Source organism: Lycium barbarum, chromosome 11 (genome assembly GCF_019175385.1).
Source record: "Lycium barbarum isolate Lr01 chromosome 11, ASM1917538v2, whole genome shotgun sequence".
Lineage (NCBI taxonomy): Eukaryota > Viridiplantae > Streptophyta > Magnoliopsida > Solanales > Solanaceae > Lycium > Lycium barbarum.
The window spans coordinates 113,581,838-113,604,958 of NC_083347.1; the positions used below are offsets into that span (position 1 = coordinate 113,581,838).

Sequence of the window (23,121 nt, forward strand, 5' to 3'; positions counted from 1 at the left end):
AAAAGTCATACAAAAAAATAATTTTAATTATGTTTATACAACAACAACAACAGCGACAGCAAACGCAATGTAATCTCAGAAGTGGAATGTGAGAAGGGTAGAATATACGCAGATCTTACCTCTACCTTGGGAAGGTAGAGAGTGTTTTCGATAGACCCCGACAATTTAATTATGTTTATATATCATAGAAAATACAAAAGAGTGTCTAAAAATGTTAAATTCGGTTTATCTTGCATAACATCCATGTGACGTCATTTAAAAATGTAAGAACTAATAAAAAAGCATACCATATGACATATCGTTAGTGAAAGATGTCGGTTATTAGGTTAGATCAGAAAATGAGTTTTTTATGTGGTTTTTAAGTGGTGTCGCGTAAGTATTATATTAGATGAATTGTTATATTAATATGTCAATTGGTAGTCTACCTGCGTTTTACGAGACCAACAACAACACTAACATACCCAGTGTAATTCTGTAGGCGAGGTCTCGAGAGGGTAGAGTTTATGCAGACCTAATTACCCTACCTCGTAGAGATAGAGAGATTGTTTCCAATAGACCCTCGACTCAACTAACGAGACCAAATTTATCAATTTTCATTAATCACAAAGAGAAATATAGTTGAATTATTTTTTGTTACAAAATTAATTCAATTATAAATTAAAATTGATTTATTCGCAAAATTATACCGTCTTTTAACCATAAAGGTTCTGTTTTCTTGGGAAGAAAGAATTAGTCGAAGTTAATTAGCTTAGAAGGTTTACGTTGATTTTCTATAATTAGGAGAAAACCTAGCACCGCGTTTAGCTGTATATTTATTATTAATGTCCAATAACTTTTGTAAATATGGTTGGATGAGGAAGAATAGTACATACACATATTATATCATCGAGTAGTTTCTTTCTAAAAAGACTTCTTTTATGTATGTAATATGTGTGAATACAAGAATTTACAGTCAATTGATTGCGTATCCGTTACAATTTTATTTTTATTTTTATATTCTTTATACATATTTTTTTACGTATAAGAAATCTAAAAAAATATTTTCTTCTATTTAAAGTCGTAACTCTGGGAGACTATTTGTTCAAAAGTTTGTTCATTGCTTTGATTGTATTTGGTGCTCATCTGATCATTGGAAAGTAATCATTATGTATGTCATTATGACAGCTGATTATTTAAAACGCGTTCTCTTAAATAACTTTATTATAATAATATATGGGTGCTAACTAATTATGTGGCAAAGCTAATTATCTTGACATAAAGAGCTACAAAATTAATTAACTGACTCCATAGTCCCTACCGAACTACTTTCTCCAACCCACAATAAATATTTTTTAATAATTTTTTATATCTATTAAGAAAATTATTAATAATATCAATTAAGAGGGTTATTTGACTAAATTATTCTAATTTGATCATAGGAAAAGAGAAAAACAATTTGAATAAAAATAAATGACGTTTTCAGATATCTTATTGTATGTAAAAATTAAAAATCTCATGTAAAAAGATCATACAACTTAAAATAGATTTGTAAAGGCCATAGGAATACCGAATATGTATAGAAATATAGAAATGCTTTTTAGAAAGTTATTCAAAATAATAATCAATACCTTCTTATTGACTAAATTTAAAAGGTTACATAATCACTATCGACCAAATTCACAATTTACATTTACCTTTTGAACCTTCTTTTTTACATTTACCAATCCAAAAACATCATGTACAAACTAGAGACTAGTGATGGAAATCAACCCAAAATTGCTTGACCCCTCTAATTCGAATTAACCCGCATTTAGATCAACTTAATTTTTATTCGCTTGAAATATAAGCGATTTGAATTTGACCCATTTTTGTAACACGTTTTCTACCCGCCCCAACCCTCCTACTCATTAGCCGAGCCCTTTACTTTAGGTGGGTTCAATTGAATCCAATTACCTTTAGACTCAACTCGTGTATTTTGAATCCACCGACTCTTGCTCTCAGAATTCCCTTGTGCTTTAGGCCAATCTTGAATTAGTATCAAGAAGAAGTAAAGATGGAGAAATTGAGAGAGAATATCAAATCTTGAAATACAAGCACATTAAATTCTGATCTATTTTTGTTCAGCCCTTTTTTAAGATGCCTCTGCGGAGCCCTCCATCTAAGGTCGTGAGATCAACTGAATCCATTGCCGCTAACTCAAACTATGAATTCTGAACCCACCGACTCTAAATCATGAATTTTCACGTGCTTTCAATCAATCTTGAATTAATACCAAGAAGAAGAAATAAAGATGGAGGAATTGATTGAGGGAGATAGAAAAATATCAAATCTTGCTGTATCTATGCCAAAAAATAAGCATGATGATACATCTTCTAATAATATAGAATCTTGAACGTTGCTCTTTGATCATGGTATAACAAGAAGAAACTTTATGTTTCTTATTATTCCCACAGCCTCCTTTTTCATCCAATTTTTGTCTCTGATCTTTGGGTCTCCATGAAATTGCCCTTTTGTTTTCTTCACATGTCAAAGTTGAAACACATTGGCCCATACCAGATTATATGTCAAATCAAATTCTTTTGCAGAATTTATCTATCTCAAATTTTCTTGTGTGTCTCTATCTCTCTAGGAGAGTTGAGAAGAAAAGCCAATATTGGCACTTCACTTTACTTTTGAGCCACCCTTCAGCACTATTTAAGGCTCGTTTTTTCAATCTCTACGTATGTGTGTTTATTTCTTTGTCAACGTGTATATGTATGTGTTGTTTTAATAGGACGTGGAAAAAAACAAATTTTGAATAGGGAATTTGCGATTTCAGTCACTCTGAAATATTGCCAATTTTTTTTTTGGTAACTAACTATTTGTATTAATCACCATTGAAATATTGTCAACTTTTGGTTTGGTCCTTATGATACTTAGCGCATTTAACCTTCAGTTGATAGAAACATGTATTTTTTATCTCTCCAATTGCGAATTATTATGAATTTTACGAATTAGTAACTGTTAAATTATTTAATTACTCGATGTGCTAAGTTAAATTTGTGCAATTACTCAATAGTAAGGATAATATAGAGTTCTAAAAGTAATCTAAATATGATGTACTTTTTACATGAAGAGACCAAAAAAAAAAATGCACATTTTTTTCAAGTTAAAATTTAATATGATAAGTCAAATATCATAAGCATCAAAATTAGCTAAATGAGGGATCAAAAGTGCAATATCTCTTCTAAATATTTGTGTAGAGAATAAATGCGGTTATGTTGTCAATCTCAAGCAATATTATCCAAATATAACTTTCCATTCCACCTTAAAAAAACTAAAACCATGCATTTTAGTTAATTAAAAACTAAACATATTTAGTCAATTTATCATAAAGATCAATATCAACGTTCATGAATAACTGAGGGATAAATTAAAATGCAAATTATCCCTTTTAAATATTTCGTGTAGAGACTAATGTCATTAAGTTGTCAATGTCAAGCAATATTATCTACAAGCAACTGTTTCGCTTGAAATTGAGTTAGAACAGCAACATACGTTTCAGACTCGATAGAGATTGGAATTGTTCCATGGCTTTTATTATTTCTTGAATTTGTGAATACGAGTTAAGGTGGGAGAAATATAATTTCTTTGCTTTTAACAGGAGGTCTCGAATTGGTACTCTGAATATAAAAAAAAAATCTTTTTAAGGAAGCTTTCCTCTTAATTGTGCTTTATGCGACGTGAATCTGAATTGATCAGGATTCCATACGAGAACCGAACACTGACTAAAGAAACAGGAAAAAGAAAAATCTTAAATTAACTATGTACCATTCAATTATTGGAGGTTTAGTTACTAAATTATACTAATAAGAAAGAGAGACGAAATATGAAGTCTTGGAAATTTCATTGAAGTAATACATATGTCATGTATCCGTTTTCTAATTTAGAGTCATGTATACTTTTTCTAATTTAGAAGGTTCTCATTTTTCCTTAAGAAAAGATTGTATGACTATTGTTTTCTTATTGTCTGCTCCAAGAAAAAAATCATATTTTATATATTTAAAAATAACTAATAAACTTTAGACTTGTTATTTTACCTTTAATGAGAGCTTTTCTAGTCTTATAATCATGATAAGTTGTATTAATTTATTGTAAACACTCGGAGTGGATAAGTTTTGACTCATAAATATCACGCCATATTTAATAAGATTATTAGTTTTTGTCAAACGTTATTTTTTTAGACATTGTGTCGAGTGAAAACCATGTTATACAAATTGAAACAGAGGGATCTGATCTTGGCAAAAAGGCCACTTTTCAACTCAATTAGGTAGAATACGCAACAAGTCTTGAAGAATTGGTGAAAGAGCCACCATTTATGACATTGGCAAACCAACTTAAAAAGTTGTCACCCTAGCACCAAAGTCTTGTAAAATACAAAATAGTACTCATCTCCAAAGTGTTAAAAAAACTTACACCCCCAACACCAACGTCTTGAAAAATACAAAATAGTCCTCATCCCCAAAGTCTTAAAAGACTTACACTCCAACCCTAAAGTCTTGAAAAATACAAAAGAGTCCCCATCCCAAAGTTTTTAAAAACCCCAAATTAGAAATAAAAGTCAATTTCTTCCCTCCGAAAGCTTCAAAACTCATGCTTTTCACCTCTTTCAGATTTACTTTCCGTGAAAAATTCAGGCTTTTCATCGGAAAATCACTCCCTAACGATGGAAAGGTTTTCGGTTCCGCCATTGTTATCCTGCTGCAAATTTACGGCAAATTTGATATCATTTGCATAGACTTTTGTGTCCTCAATGCCCGTTTAGTAGGTGTTTCTTATGTTATTTTGTATGATTTTTTTCTTGGGACAACAAAATTTTGGAAAAGTGCATAAAAGTGGACATAAGTGCCGAAAAACTGAAGACGTATAGAAAAGACCCTCTAAGCGGACCGCATGACTAGATTGCGGACCGCAGATTGGACTCGTAAACTGCAGAAGCTGACAGAGAGAGGAGAAACTTGGGTCGCAAAATGCGGTATTCAGATTCATTGAATATGGTTCGCTCGGCCAAGTTAACGCACTGAGTGCTAGTCCACCTCACCAAAGTTTTGGGGCGTGACAATATATTACCTTGGATCTTGAGCCTATCAATTGGGCCGGGTCGGCCCGGGACCGACCTACCTAACCCGTCCCATAACCGGCCCAGATCCCCAACCCGGTAAGAGGGTGGTGGGTTGGGCTAGTGGAAAAAATTAGGGGCTTGTATCGGACATGCCATTTAGCCCGGTAGCCCGGCCCACCAACAGCTCGGGTTCTGGCCTACAGGGCGCCCTGCCCGGCCCACTTCGAATTAATTTTTTTGAATTTTTTTTATTTAAGTGGTATATTTGTATATATCTTGTATATGTTAATGGTATATTTGTGTATATCTTGAATATGTTGTTGGAATGAAGACTCCCAACAGCTATTTAAGTGCTAAAAATTATAAAAAGTTGAGAATGTGATACAAGACTACATAAGTAATTTAAAATAAACTTCAAACTTAAATTGATAACATTGCAAATTCAAAACATACAAACTTGAACGGTTAACTTATTACAAATGAAAAGTTCAAAACCTTAGCATCGATGGAGAAATTTAAAGAAGAGATAAACTTCAAAGTTCAATTTTGTGCCTTTTGTCCAAGTGCCTATGTAACCGATACCCCCAAAACCGGTTCGGACTTCTGGAGATATATCGACCACAATGTTGACATTTAACATGTTCCTCGTCTACTCGCTCAAAATGCAACCACAACGGACTTGAAATTGATCTTCGGACTGGAGGAGGAGGTGGAGGATTATCATTATCCATTACATTTAAATTTTGAAATTTGAACTTAGAAGTTGGAAGAGAGAGAGAGATTTAGATGAGTAGGAAATTTAGGGAAAAGAGGAGAGTAGGGAATTGTGAGACAATATGGAGAACAATGGTATTTATAGATTGAAAATAGGGCCAAAGTATAATTTAAGGAACTTGATGGTTAAAATAAAGTTGACAACCACTAGCTTTTAAAGTATCAAACTTAATAAATTTTAATATTAGATTTTTTTTTTTTAAATAATTAAAATTCGGCCCGACCCACTAACTAAAACCCAGCCCGACCCACTTAGCCGATTATGTACCCCTGCCCGTGTAGGGGGCTGGGCCGGACACCCTTTCCCTCCTCCAACCCGGCCCACTAACTATGACCCGACCCGGTCCCATGTGACCCGCATTTATATGGCCCGGCCCGACCCGACCCAGGCCGGCCCACTTGACAGACTTAGATCTTTTTATAAAAAGAAATTATTTACTAACGTGAAGATTTGAGTAGTTTGATTCAAATTTCTAAACTATTTCAACTGTTTTATTGTGAAAATGAAAACTTGGGAAGGAGGTTTACTATGCTCTTAATGCCACGATCCAAAAATAATATAGATTTCTTATTAATATAAAACGTTGAATAATGCTGCAAAATAAAATCAGTTTCTATTTGTATTTTAAAAATATATAAAAACACAAAAACTTGGGAGGAGTTTACTATGCTCTTAATGTCACGGTACAAAAATAATATAGATTTCTTATCAACTTAAAAGGTTGAATAATGCTGCAAAATAAAATCAGTTTCTATTCGTATTTTAAATATATATATATATATATATATATATATATAAAATACAATTTTCAACTACTCCGCGTTTAATTTTAGTGCACTGGCATTGCGTGTCAATTAAAGAAATTGATATACAAAATTATAACAGTCATGCTTCATTAATAAGTTGAGACTTAAATACAAGATACATATGATCGGCAACGTATTGAAATATACCGATAACATAAAAATTATGTGCGGTCGTCGCAAGGACACTACAAGAAAAGTATGAGTACTACATATGAATTTTTTTGGGAATTATACAGAAAAATTTGAAGCATTAGTTTCCTGCGAGTTTTCCTACAAAAAATTATGATGAAAAAACCTTCGTAGGTAATAATTACTGGAGTTGACGAGCTCGGACCGTGACCTGCAAACGTGCTAGGGCGTGCATACAATGGAGAGCTAATTGTGCCTGTCTTCTTACACTTACTCCACGTACAATTGCTTGAAGCTTCACTAGGCTTTTTAGAGCCTTAAACATCCGTCTTGCCTTAATTAAATTGCATATTAGCATAATCAATAAGATAGATTGCAAGTGTAAAAGGTGAAAAAAAAAAGAGGTTAATTTCACATAGAATTATTTTGCTTTCAGTTTATTGCATCATTATAAAAATAATTTTTATAATGGAAAAGTAACTCAACTATTACTTTAATTTATATCACACAAAAAATGAAAAGTTGAAAAATGTTATATCTGGTCCAGAAAATACAAGTAGGCTGCCACTGGCTGTTTACTAACTCATCTTACATGATATTCATACCAATTAAATAAAATAAATCAACTTTTGACCCACGTAAAATACAAAACAAAAAATCAATAATATACCACATGGTGAAAGTCACTATGTGTTAGGCTGGCCGAAAAATCGTGAATAGTGGCTAGACTTAAGAGCTAAGACGATGATTTTATACATATGACAACCTACTTGCGTTTTTGTGATAGAATTTAGCACTTTCGGTGTTTTATAATTGACTAATTATTCATTTAGAAAAGTTAGTTTTATAATTCTGATGTAATAACCTAAAACGTTTGATGACAAAAGTAATAACCTAAAACCTAAAATTTTCATGGGTGGTCATCCCATTTAAGGGACCAAATCTGCTCACAAACATATTTAAGGGTCCATTTTGAATCTATCCTCAAACTAAGGGATATTTTTGTTATTTTCTCTCACATTTTGAAGTAGGGTTTTTATCAAATCAGGCCAAAGTTACTTATTGTGATAGGTGGAGCAAAGTTAACTGATTTTTGTTTAACAAGAAAAGAATAATGACTTTTGGGTAACGCTGGATGACTACCTATGAAATTTCCAGAAAGAAAATAGGCTTAATACCCAGATGGACCCTTAAACTTGACATGTTTTGTAAGATAGACATATAAACTTATAAGGTGACCAGATAGACACTTAAACTTACTCAAAGTGTATTTTTCAAGTTTTTCAGTTGTTTTGAAAACAAAAACTATATTTTTCAAACACTCACAATTTTCATGGCCAAACAAGCCCTAAATATATCACAAAATATTTTTTTTAAAATGCAAAAATAAGGCAAACGCATATACATGAGACTATAAATGTGCACTTAAACCAATAAATACTCGCTAATCGCAATTTTGCAGCTTTCAATTAACTCGGATTTTTTTTTACACTTGAATAATTAAAAAACAATAACTTTAACCAATAAAAATCCTTAAAAAAAGATTTTTTTTTTTTAAGGATTTTCTTCTCGGCTTTACAGTTTTCTTAATTTGAAATTTCTTTTACACTTGAAATACTGAACTTAGAAATTTCTTAATTTGAAATTTCTTTTTTTAAGGATTTTTATTGGTTAAAGTTATTGTTTTTTAATTATTCAAGTGTAAAAAAAAAATCCGAGTTAATTGAAAGTTGCAAAATTGCGATTAGCGAGTATTTATTGGTTTAAGTGCACATTTATAGTTTCATGTATATGCGTTTGCCTTATTTTTGCATTTTAAAAAAAATATTTTGTGATATATTTAGGGCTTGTTTGGCCATGAAAATTGTGAGTGTTTGAAAAATATAGTTTTTGTTTTCAAAACAACTGAAAAACTTGAAAAATACACTTTGAGTAAGTTTAAGTGTCTATCTGGTCACCTTATAAGTTTATATGCCTATCTTACAAAACATGCCAAGTTTAAGGGTCCATCTAGGTATTAAGCCAAGAAAATAAGAATAGCAAGGAGGGAGGGTTAAGTACAAATTACAAATATCTGTCGTGATTTCTAAAAATATCTGTCGTGATTTTTAAAAATAGATGTATTAAATTATTTGTCATTTTAGAAGTTCAAGACAAGATTAATTTTTTCTTTCCATTTTACCCTCAGTAGTAATTATTCTTGAAGACTATAAACACCTCAATTATAGAGTTATTACACATAAACAGAGTAAATATTCAATGAATAGAGATATTATATATCTTATGACATAAATTATGGTTAAATAGTCAAATACATGCCTTATTAGTGTTTTCATAAGGGTATATAAAGAGAAACACGACAGATAATTTGAGAGGAGTACAACTTACAAGGTAACCCCTAAAATAAGCTTGGATAGAAATGGCTGCCATATCTTCTTTAGACATAAAATGAGGGCCACTATGATCTTCAGATTGAGCATTGGCACTGCTGACCCTGTTACTGTTAGTGATGGTGTTGTTATGGATAACAATAATTGTAGTTTGTCCATTTGGATGGTACAACTTCTTGCGTACTTTGCAAAGAATTTTTTTCCTTGACATTCTCATATTGTTTGATAAAGTGTGTTTCTAATTTGTGTTTGCTTCTGGCTCATGAGCTTCTTTAATTGGCAGATTGTCTGTGTTGTTAATTCTGGAAATAGGGAAGTGTGGCCAACATGACAGCAAAGACATGAGAATTGGACAATGCAGTTGACTTAACGTGGAGGGATGAATTTCATTAAGTAATTAAGTGCGAATAGAGAAGTATTCCAAGAGCCAATTCAGGCAGCCTGCTCAAGGAACGATTCTATGGGTGTCAAATTAATCAGCATATGAAAATACAACTCGTCTAATCCACCACTAGAAAATCACTATTTTCCCATTAAAACTTCCCATCGAAAATATTCAGTGGCTACTGCTACAAAAATTAGGGAGAAAAGAAAAAATAGTAGTGTTTTTATACGAAAAAATTAGGAAATTTATCAGTTTTTTAATGGGAATCTGTTTCCCACCAAGCGCTTTTCCAATAAGCTGATTCAATTGGTTTGAGGTTGGTAAAATCATGTTTAAAGAACAAATTTCCCACTATTCGCGATGAGAAAAGGCTCTATTTCTAGTAGTGATCCCTCCAGACTAGTTGAGTTAGCTAGGTATGTATTCATTGACCAGTCAGGATTAGCCTAAATTAGCCTACCTAAAAATTTAGGCTAAGTTCATTTCTGATAGAAATTAAAAAGACTTTAAAAAGTTGAATACTCAGTTGATTTAACCCTTATTACTATTACAATTAACATTTTAATTCAACTACATGTTCAACCAAATTGACCTATAAGAGAAGTATAAAACCATATAAACTTTCTTTTTTTGAGTTTGTATATTTGATATAGTCATGATAAAAAACTTTTAGTTGTTCGATTAATTTGGTAATTGGACAAATTAGAAAAGGAAAAACAAACAAATAATTTGGTAATTAGTAGAAAAATTATGAGTTGGGGAAGCTATGCTACGACTTATGATCATGGCCTAGTCCAAATTGATCCGTTCATCGCGATTCAAATAAGAACTAAGACGAATTATAACTCACTTTATTTATTTATTTTCATTTTAATCTGTCAAAATGTAGCTCTACTCGTCTATTTGACACAACTAAACAATTAAAAGGTCAAGAGACGATAATTCAATGAAATGAGTACTACTTTTGGTCCGACCACTAGTTCTTCATCTGCAAATGCCTAACCATCATGTGCATTCCAATCATATTTGATCTCACATGAGTTGGCTGGTCAAAATTTAAGTTGATTTCACAAAAGAATTACACAATTCATTTGCAACGAAGAGATAATATTGCAAGATAATTATCAAATTGACTGCAAATCTGCAATAGTTTTTTTTTCTGTCCTTCATATATACTCAAATCATCATTATCTCACACGAGTTGGCTGGTCAAATTTTAAGCTGATTTTGCTAAAAAAATACATAATTCATTTGCTTTTTCTTTTTCTTGTTAATGCTGAAAAACAAATTATCATATTCTGCAGATATATTGTGTGTAATTAATAAAATGTGTTTCTATAAGTTTTAGTGTTGCACGCCTAGTTGATTTATCTTTGTATTTGCAGAAAAAGGAATTCAATGGAAAAGTAGAAACTACCTAATGAAAAGCTAAAACAAGAAAAGGAAAATAAAGGAGAAAGAAGAAAAAGCATTACCACTTGGATAATTTAAGCCCGTGCTTGCACGGGCCCAATATAGCTAATTACATTTAGTTATATAAATGTAAAATTTACTTGGTGTAACTACCCCTAAGACTTATTTATGGATAAATCTAACCTTTTTAATATTTATGATCCATAAATATATTTTTCAAAATTTACACTTCATAGCTACCCCCACTTTTTTTCTAGTTAACCGTGCAACACCATATCCCTCTTTTCACGCATAGTTCCCCAATATACTCTCTCTCTCCACCTAAATACACGCAATTAACTCCCAATTCCCCCCATTTCTTCCATAATTCAAATCAGTTTCTTCCACCTCTTCAATTATCAATTTCGTTTTTCACTCTCACATAACACCACATTATTTTTACAGTTTCTAAGCAAAACATTTACCAAAAATAGGTAAGTTTTTTTTTTCGGTTTTGATTTTGTGTACTGTATTTCAGTATATTTTTGTGAAGATGCATGCTGTTTGCTATTTTTTTTTTGTAAAATTCTCTGTTGCTTTAATTTCATCATTCTCAGATATAGAAATCATCCATTCTTAGTGTTGTTTTTCATCAAGATTCACAGATTCCATTTCAATGGCTGAAATTGGCTCTTCGGGCACGAGAACTCGAGGTATAGAAAATATAATAGATGCTCCTAGTTTCTCTTTGGGATTCACTCAACAAGAAAACCCCATTGTAGGAGGGTCATCTTATGCTGAGATGCGTAGCAAAAAAATCAATGATCCAAGAAGGAACAAACAACATCATGATTCTCAGATGATAAAGAAACAAAGAGGAAACAGTCAGCACCAGATAAAAAAGTTTCTCAAGTGCCGCTACAGAAGAAGAGAAAGGTTACCAAGAATGTTCCTGGAAGCAAGGGCAAAAAAGTAGTTCTGAAGAAACCTTCAATTGATGTAGAAGACGTTGGAGAGGTATTTTCCCCTTTTCATGAATGTATTTCAATTCACCAGATCTATATTTCCCATATATTTATGTGTATTTTTTTTCGTATTTCCTTTTGTTTTGAATTATTTATGTGTTTTTCAATTTGTTCTATACATTTTACCAACTGGTAGTTATGTTTTTGAGTTTTGTTATATTTTTGTTTTTAATCTGGGTTGGACATTCTATCAGTATAATTGTTCATTATATTTCAGTGTATTTTAGTGTCAAAAATACAACATGTTTGTTATAGATTTTAAGACTTTAGCAGTTGTGTTTCTTTGTAGTTGTGATTTCTTGTTTTTAAATTTTTGTATCTTAGTTTCGTAGGGAAAATTGACCGTGTTTTACATGTCTTTTGGTCTAGGATTCTAGATTTTTGGTCACGAAGCAGCCTGCTGTGGCCCCATCTATGAAAATATACACGAACGTCAATGTAATCAGTGACATTAGGGGTGAACTAAAGGGGGCTGGTCAGATGGACAAGTTTGCAGATTCCATTTTTGGGAAATATCTCAGAATGCAGCATATGGATGTACAAGCACAGTTGTTCAGGTGCTTCATGGTTAAAGTGCTTAAGGGAAGTACATACGAGTGCTTTACATTTGAAATAAATGGATAAGTATTGCGTTTTAGCATTAGAGAATTTGCACTAATCACTGGATTGAATTGTGTCTCCGACGCAAATGAGTTTGTATACGATAAGACGGAAAAAAATAGGCTTATGGATGATTATTTGGGTGGAACATCTGATCACATCAAAAGGGGGCAGCTGATTGAGTGTTTCAACAATACAGATTGAGAGGACAAAGGCGAGGACGCAGTCAAGATGGCCATATTGTATTTTATAAATACATTCGTATTCTGCGGTGAGTCTGTTCGATCGAACATACCTAGGATACATTTTGACGTTATAGAGGATGAGAGATATGTTGATTATCCTTGGGGCAAAGAGTCCTTCAAAGAGTTGGTTACAAGCATCAGTCAGAAATATGCCGACTTCAAGCAATATTATAGGATTCACGGAATGCCAATTGCCATGCAAGTTTGGCTGTATGAATCTTGTTCAAAAGTCCAATCAAATATTGCAATTAAGTCAGGGAATTTAATTCCAAGAATTTTGAATTGGCGGACTGTTGAAGAAAGACTGAAATTTGATGCTTTAATGGAAGACATGTTTAGAGATGACATCCACTCGTTAAATTTTACACATGCATTCCTAGTTTTTTTCTAACTGTATTTGAATCAAAGTTTTATTCATTTGCATCCCATTGCATATCACTTGTATTTTTCCCTATATATTTATTATTTTTCAGTATATTTCGCACTATATTTTACTCTAATGTAGATCATCACTTTTTCAGGGGGGTAATCATATGTATTTCACTATATTTTTCATTGACTCAGACCTCTATATCACTGTTTTTCTCATTGTAGCCCCCAAATATCATAAATGTTTCCATATATTATTTTTGAAACCATTATATGTATCTACACAAATATATTTCAGTCAATTTCCTTTGATGTATGTAAATGTATATCACTTGTATTTTCATATACATTTATTGTATTTCAGTATATTTCTCAATATGTTTTACTGTAATGTAGATCATCACCTTTTCAGAGGGGGTAATCATATGTATTTCACTATATTTTTCATCGACTCCGTCCTTTATATCACTGCTTTTCATATTATAGCCTCCAAATATCATAAATGTTTCCATATATGATTTTTGACACCATTAGATGTATCCATACAAATATATTTCATTCAATTTCTTTTTATGTACTTAATGCATATCTCACTGTTTCTAATTTTTTTATTCACAGATTTGTACTTTTGATGATGTTGTTCCAACCACTGCTGAGTTGGAACGACTTAATTTGCCTCCTGTTGTTTCACAAGCTATCCCCAACTTAACAGACGGAGTTGAAGTTGCCGAAGGCAACGAGATGGTTGATGATGAATATGATGACTTCAGTACCACACCACCACACAATGTAAGGGGTAAACAACAACAGTGGTCTGCCGTATCTGATTCACCGCCTCATAAGAAACGCAGACGGGTTTCAGTTACAGATTCTACTGTTAGGAAACAACCATCCCGGAACGAACCACTCACAACATCGAAGGACGCTTCGACATCAAGGCATCGTGTTTTCCAAACAGCCACCAAAACTGATGAGGTGAAACTGCTCAGATAGGAGTTTCAAGCTTTTAAGAACGATGTAAGTGTGTTGTTCTCATTTTTTTTTTTTGTAATATTTTGCTTTGTTAAGGGTTTTGAAAATTTTGACGTATTGTTCTGTCAAAAACACGTAGGTATCTGCTCAGTTTACTGAGCTTAACAAGTCCATGGATGATATTCGCAAGTCCATGTATGATATTCGCAAATGCATCGATGACAACTCCAAAAAGGTTGTTGAGGCAATAAAGGGAAATCAAACCTCAGAACAGGTAAATCCAAAATAAAATTGAGTTATTCATAAAATACAGATTTTTGAATGAAAATTGTTCCCATACTTTTACGAATAACATTTAAATATATTTCTAAGGCTGCCGATAGTGAAGCTCCGGTAAATCAATACGAGGTTGGCATACAATACTCGCATGAATTCAATCAAGAACAACAATATGCCAAAGAGACATCAACTGTCAAAGATGGTATCGATGAAAATAAGGTAAAAATTACCCTTTAACAATATGTACTTTTTTAAATTTGTTTTGTTATACATATAGGAACTCACAATAATATATATTATTGGAAAAAATATGAAGTTGGAAGGCACAATGTTAACTGGCGATGTTTCTGGTGTTGGAATGCGCTGAAGTACACAAAGTGGGGATACTTTAAGGATTCAACTGAAGAGATTCAAGGTAGCGGTGAAACACCCCCGAAGCCAACACAACCACAGGTACCTAAGAACAAAATTTGCTTTTTTTTTTTTTTTTTTTTCTTTTCAGAATCCCATTTTTGGTTCTGTGAAAGGATGTGGTACACACATGTTTACTTGTATTCACATAACAAGTTTAGTATATCTCACTGTATTTCTATCACTAATTTGTATATTTCACTGTATTTATAATCTTTTTTAGTATATTTGACGATATATTTCACTATATCTCTAATTGTTCTTACTATATTTCAGTGTATAATTCACTTGTCACAACATTTTTTTTTGTATTCTACTGAATTTCACTGCAACCTTTTTTAGTATATTTCACTGCATCTCTAACACTTTCTAGTGTATTTCACTATATTTCTAACCCGAGTTTTTATACTTCAAATTATATTTCACTGTTTTATAACTCATTCTTGTATTCCAGTATATTTACTGTGCAATGAACACTACACTAATTTTTTTATTGTATACCCTGGTGATGTTTTTAATTCATTTTGAATTTGTATTTTGTTGTTTCACTGAATGTTTATAACTGGTATAGGGCGAGGCAGTCATTGTGCATACAATGTGCCGGTTCCGGCAGTGCAACAAGGTGGGGTAAATGATAATGCAGAATTTAGTGCATCAGAGCAAATGGTAGCAGAGTTGCTAATCCAGTGTCCTCTGGCCACCGTGATTCCACTTGGTCCCCCTGCAATACAGGTTAATGATCAAGCTGATCCCTACATGTTTAAGACCCCTCAGAGCAGAAAAGTTGAGAACGTTGTACCAAATTCTCAATGGTTAATTCCTGATGATGAATTACCCAGCCAACTTGGAGTACAACCAACAACGGGGCAAGGTTCAGCTGCTGAAATAGCACAACCTTCAATCGAAAATACTGAACGCCGAATGATTGTCCACCCAAGCATTGTGCGAGATAGGAAACCCAGCAAACACACTGTGTCCCCTTTCATGCCAAATTACAGCTCAACAAGATCTTCTGTCCCTATCAAATTTGAAAAGAAGCACCCCTTTGTAGAACATCCAATAAATGCCCCTGCGGACATGACGTATTTTCAAGAATATGAAATTTGGCTCAAGAAAGGTCTGTTATTAAGGCATGATAAAAAGTAAGTTTTTTTAAGATTACATTTCTTTAAAATATGAAAATGTTTTTTATACAATATTTCTAATCATATGTTTCTTTTTTGTCTATTGATATATAGAAGAGACAAGGAAAACCACGATAGAAAAAACAAGGAATTAGTGGATCCTGAAGACGCCGATATGTCACTCAAGTTAGGCGTCACACTTGTTAAAAATAAAAACTGGTTCTACTTGTTATCAATGGAAGGGAGACTTTGGAATGATGAGGTTCGTTTTTTTTACAGAATTTCCTTTTTCCATTTGCATGTTTCAATGTTTATTTTACGATCTATTTCGTTAAATCTTCCTAATTTTCACTATTTTTTCTTCATGTATTTCACTGTCTCTATCATATATTTTCGATGTATTCCACATATCGACTTCACTGATTTATCACCCTTTCATTTGACTGTGTTTTTGGAAATGTGTATGTCAATGAATCTTATCCTATATTTCACTATATTTACCATATGTAACTTTCGTACTTTTTTTTTTTGTAATAACATTCTGTTATATGCTTCTGTTTTTTTCCTACTGTGATATGCTTATGTTTTTTTATATTCCTACCGTGATATGCTTCTGTTTTTTTCAGTAGTTTTGCTATATTTTTTCAATATATTTCAGTGTATTTTTGACGAAGTAACAACTGAGATTACTGACTGCCTCTATATTTTATTTGCAGCATCTTGATGTTATTTTTTATTACCTCCGTAAGAACGAAAAATATGAAGATAACAACACATATAAATATACCATCGTCAGCTGTATACTACATACCATAATCACAGAGATTTACCATGCTTGGAAAAATCTGGAATCATCCACAAGTGTTGCTAGCAAGGAATCTGACGTATGTGAGTACATAAATGGGTACAGGTTGATAGGTAATGTACCATGGCATACAGTTGACAACGTATTAATCCCTATCAATGTGAAAGAGAAAAATCACTGGATTTTAGTGGTTATATCATTCATTGACAGGTGTGTATTTGTTATTAAACATACGCTATAGAAATAATGAAATACACTTCTATAATATTTCTTTTTGTTGTTTTCTTATATTTGTTTATGATTTTTTTGAGTAGATGTCTGTATGTGTACGACTCATATCGAGCTGCAGGGCATGATACCGTCGTTAGGAGAGAAGTGAACATGATGGTTGCCCTTGTGCCACATCATCTACAAATGTCCGGTTTTTATGAAAAGAAGAAAAATATAGATTTTCAGAGTCACCCCGCTTACAAAAATATAGCACTAAATGACGATTTTGATGTCGTTAATGTGGACGATCTACCACAACAACCATCTGGAAGCATGTATGTTTTTTTTTAATCTTTGAAATACAAATTCATTAACATTGTTCTTCTTCTAAAATTTTACTAAAGCACAAATAAATTTTTGTTCATTTGGTTTCAGGGATTGTGGTGTATATGTGGCAGCTTTTGCTGAATTCTTGAGCTCGGGTGAAGGCATTCCAGTCAATATTGATGCAAAGTTTCACCGTCAGAGATATGGTGCACTTCTTTGCGACTGTAGTTGAGGAAAGGCAAACCAGAATGCAGAAAGTGATAACAAGCAACCAGCAAGACCAGTCAGGCCTATAGTTGATTACGATGCAGTGAATATAGTAGATGACGTAGAGTAGATGTTGGGGTAGATTAGATGTTGTTTAGTTCAAGACATTTTTTCATGTATTTTTGATGTTGAACATTAGTGTTTGGATCAGTTAATATTACTTTTAGACAATATGTTTTTCTTTTAGAATACAACGACTATGGTGTTGTCTTTTGTCTAGTGTTTTCGGATATTATTAAATACACTCGTATGCTGTCTGCAGTCATTTCGTGTTTGTTTGTTATAAGTACGCAATACATTTCCTTATTCATTGTATGTCTGGTAAGCTTCTTTTTTGGAAAACCAGAAATGCAACAACCATGTCATATATATTGCAATAAAAGTCAACTGGTTCATAAGTTCACAAGTGTTCTTTAAAATGTATTCCCAACAATGACACTATATTGACATACAAGGAAATAAATTGAAATACAGTGAAATACAAAGAAATATAAAAAGTTACAAAACTGCTGAATGCTTTCCCTTTGTATAATGATTCGGCCAATATGTTCTGTATGAATCAAATGTATTCCCACAACAATAATTGCATATATAAAGTCATTTATTGAGGCATAAGTATTGACCAATGTTTTTCAAGTTAATTTCATTGTAATTTTATTATTGAACAAATTAGTTCAATTCTATGACATAACACCAGTGAAATACATCACAGAAAAGAAAAAATGAATTCAAGATGGAATACATCTGATTTTTTTAAAACATCATCGGACAACTGTCCTAGAAATAAAACACAAATAAAGACTAGACATTTATTTTCTTCTTCTTAAGTGGATCATTACCACACGAACGCCTGTTATGACCTAGACGTCCACATGTACTACAAGCATTCCTACGTTTACCAATCATCAGCTCCATTAATGGCTTATCCCTTTTCTTTTTTGGCCTACCAGGAGGTCGCTTGTATCTCGGTGGCAGAACAACCTCATCCAATATGTGTGTTGGAACATTCCACTTACTCTCGTCAGGAAGTGGATCAATCGACACTTCATACGTATTCACCACTGTATTTGGCTTGAATAATTTTGAGCAATATGCATCAGCCGTTAGATTTTTACTCTTTAATACAGCCCAGGCATGTGAACATGGTGTTTCGTCCATTTGAAACATCCTGCAACTGCAAGTTTTCCTCTTCAAATCAATTATGAAACGCCGCGGTCCATCATTAACCGTATAAACATATTTAGTTGATGCTTCAACCTAAGAAAATGCACATTCAACAACAAAAATACATTGCATGTCAGTTTCCATAAACTTAAAAGGAAGTTAGGTAAATACAACAAAATAGAGAAAAATACAGAGAAGTATACCCTGAGACATAAACAAACCAGTTTTATCATCAAGAAAAAACTTACCCTCATGCGTAACGATTTATACTCATTCATTGAGAGCATTTCTTGGTATCGTCTCGAAAGTGTTGAGAATGTGTATGTACCATTTTTCCTATTTGTGCAATTCCATCTCCCAAACATCCTCCTAACTTCTTCAAGGAAATCAAATACAGGAAACTCTCTTGCCACTACTAGTTTTCCATTAATACATTCCGCTATATTCGAAGTCATCGTCCAACCTCTGTTAACATGTGAATATAGCCTAGACCATTTCTCCCTTCCAGCATCATCCAAATATTCCTTTACTCGTATTTCAACATTCTCAATCTTTTCCATCAGTTTATCGAACTCATCCTGTGTGTATGCTTTGGTAAGTGAATAAAACACAAGGCTCAATACTTCATCATTCGACTTGTATTTCTTAGTCACATTTTTCCACAAATGCCATGTCACACCCTATTTTAACCGGGTAGTTAAATTAGGAGTATGACGTATTGGTGATTCCTATTTATTTGTTTTAAGGAGTCGTCACCTAATTAATTTAACGGTGAATTAGGACACCTAGAGGTTAACTAAGGCAAAGTTAAAACTAAACCTTAATTAGTAGTCTGCTTAACCAGTGTGATTCTAGGTAAGGGCTCTATATTATCCTAAAGGGAAGGGGTTAGGCATCCGTTAGAATCCGTTAACTTACGGTTATCCGACCAAACTTAGGTTAATTAATTAGGGGGAAAAATGCAAATATAATATTTAAAATTAAATAAGTAGTTTATAAATACTGCTAAAGTTTAATATAAAATGTTGCTTAAGATGAGGTTTAGAGAAAATATAATGATTTTCATAAGAGAAGATTTTAAATGTCATTACGAATAAAACGTATGAAGATTGCTAAAGCTCTAAATAATAATGCTTTCAAAAATAAGATTTTGCATAGAATATATAAATAGAAGGAAACCCGGATTTGCGCAGCGTTTTAATAAATATTTGAAACAACTCAAATGGTGAGATATTGATGATTCTCTTTTTTGATTTAAGAGTATAAACAAAATAATACAAAATAGATAGTGTGAATGTTAAATAAAACTTATATTGTGATATATAGTGATGTAGAAATGCTTTATTTTTCTTTAAATATGCTGGAAAAGGGACATAAGTTTCCTCACTTTCATTAGTTTTATTAATTACCCTTAGCTAAAATGATGTGTGATTAATTCCAAATTTGAAGAGTTATTTAAGAAAATATGCTTGAATCCCTATTTATGTATTAGTGGCGTTTTGGAAATCAAAAGATGAATTTATGCCATCAATTATTCCGGCAGCAAACATTATAGATTCTATGAATAATTTAGTGTGGAGAGAAGAAAATGAAACTTATGGGATTAATTATTGGTTTTGTTTAAACTAACTACCCATTACTAAAACTAAGCCTACTAATTATTTAAAATTTATCTAAACTAAGAAAACAAAAACAAACAAAGAGTTAGTTTGCATAATACAAATTTATATGCAAAAAATAAAAAAATAAAAGGGTAATAAGTATCAAATGGGCCAGCCCGTTTGGGGACTGCTGGACCCATTTTCTGTTGGGCTTCGGCCCAGCAGTTTTTTTATATATTGCTGCAGGCTGTCTCTGTCTGTTGGGCTTTGACCCGGATGTTATTATTTGTTTGGCTGCGGACAGAATTGATAGGTTGACTCGAGAGCAATTGCGTTGGGTTTATAACCCAACACTGGATGCGAAGAAGACGAGTCCTCGGACTCGTATGCGATGGTCATGCATAAAAAAAAAGAATTAGTGTTCTAATCAATAAAACTATAATGTCGAAAGGAATATTCAACAATCACTTGTTACAGTAATTGAGGCGAGAAATTTCCAAAGACATACAAGCAAACAGTGAAACGCACACCAATTAACCTACACTCGCTTACTAATATCAAAGCAACCAATTTTAACAGGAACATTAGACTTTAGTAAACCAAGCAAACAGTCGATATACACAGAGTATAGCCAATTATCAAAACCGAAGAAACCCCACCTCCCAAAATCACATCTTTTAATAAGTAAATCTAAAACCAACTTCAACAAGGACATTTGACGCATACATGACCAGCCTCTCAAAAACCAAGAAAACAATTAATATACACAAGAGTACAAATGTACAGCCACTAAAATAAGTGAAATTATGCAGCTGTTCAAAACAGTTGAGCTAGACATCCAAGGTGGACATGAGAAACAAAGGGCTTATGGACAAGTCAGTATCCGTATATGTTCGCTGGCTATAAAGACAAGGAGGCTAACCCTTTATAAGACTAGAAATAGAAATAACCATAGAAGTTAGAAGAATTCATTTCATGTATATAGGACATTGGGAAAATTCAAGGTAACCGTGAATATATTTAAAGAGGCAGCAACTGAGAGATGCTAAGCAAAATAACATAACCGACAAAACAGTGCGTCACACTTTAATATTCCTCAGTCCAAATAGCTACTACGTCTTCATATATATATGCTGGATCCTTTAACAATTAGGCGGATATATTGTATTCATCTACCAGTGAGCAGGCATGCCAAGGATATAACATTTTGAACCATCAACTAATCATGGCAGAAAACAGGTTTCAAACACAGTAGCAAGTGGTTTAACTCAACAGCAGCATGCTAAAGAGTGACAATATTTGGTCTAAAAAAAAAAACTAACCAGAACTTTTAGTTCTAAATGCCACAATCAACAACTAGGCATAGCAGCCAACAATTCACAGGGACAGACATGATGATGGGCATAAAACAACAGCATAGGGATTCTATGATCATGGTTCCTAGTAACCAGCATAACAGCCCAGTAGACCGCAGTAGCAGCCGACTCAAAACATAACACTATGGTGGTTTAAAGACGATAGAAAATAGTACGGAAGACAAAAATGGCTTAATGGAGCAGGGTAATCTTAAAACTCATATTCGCACACTTTCCAGGATTCAAACACACCACTTTGGAGCACAATAATGTCCTAAAGGCACCCAAGTGAAGCCATAAGCAAAAGAAACATGCAACAAGAATGAGAGGATACCTTTAAACTAAAGAAGTGTAATTATACCAAAACATGAATCATTAATTTAATTTTATCACCTAAGATACTTAAAAGATGATTAATACTGGACAAATCGATAGAGTTATTTCCAGTAGAATGAGACTTAACAAAGCATTGAACTTAATGTTATCTATTAAGGACAGATCCATTGAAAACAGGATTCATCCAGATACCCAAACTGATCAAAAGTGTGAAAAGGAGCTAAATCAAGGGATAGAACCACATAGGAGGAATAATATGCAAAAAATATAATCAGGCAGCATACATACCATACAGCGTTAAAGGAGCATAATTGAGCTAGAGTACTTTAATGGTTTAATGAAACATGTCTGGGATCCTTAGATACTAAAAGAACAATAGCACACTAGTAACCCCAATTACGTTTGTTTAGACAACATTCTCAAATAGCATGTGAACAATCTTGATCAGTTTGTGCGACTCAAAATCACTCATCCTTTTTTTTTTTATGAACTAATTGATGCTATACCATATTAATTAAGACTAAACTCAACTAAAACTGAACGAACACGAACACGGGTATTAATTAACACACAAGCACTAGTTGAACTAAACCCGCAAAATACCAAAAATAAATAAAGGAAGAGGTTCAACCGACTAAACAAACAAAATGGGTGAATATCTAAATCCCTGTTAAAATACTAAAAAATGAAATTAAACTAATGAAAGGAGGATTATTTACCTTCTTCGAGTGCAGCGAACCTGAGGTGCGGGGAGCCTCGATTTATTCTCGAACACTTCAAATTCGATGTCGCGAGACTCGAATTCAAGACAAACGCAGAGTAGACGAAAAAATTGTTTGAGTATTTTTTTTTATGCGATGTTTTGTGATATTGTGACAGCTAAAAGAAATTATTTTGCAAGGGATTCCTTGAACCGAAAATCAGTTATTGAGGAACTTTCTGAATCAAAGATTTCGCTCTTTTGGGGGTTTCCGATCAAGCTCCCAAAAAATCCCCCTAACACTTGACTTGGACAACGATTATATATAGGGCGAATTAGGGTTTTCTTCGACGAAGAGAGAGAGAGAGAGGAGC

The 23,121-nt window shown here is 32.9% G+C and overlaps 1 protein-coding gene across 1 annotated transcript; it reads right to left on the reverse strand.

The window, feature by feature from the left end:
- Window positions 1-18,392: 18,392 nt before the first annotated feature.
- Window positions 18,393-19,315, reverse strand: LOC132620141 (uncharacterized). Its single transcript, XM_060334840.1, has 2 exons — window positions 19,004-19,315; window positions 18,393-18,848 (listed from the first exon to the last, which is right to left on the reverse strand). Exons 1-2 carry the CDS (start codon window positions 19,313-19,315, stop codon window positions 18,393-18,395), a joined length of 768 nt encoding a protein of 255 aa, XP_060190823.1.
- Window positions 19,316-23,121: the final 3,806 nt, after the last annotated feature.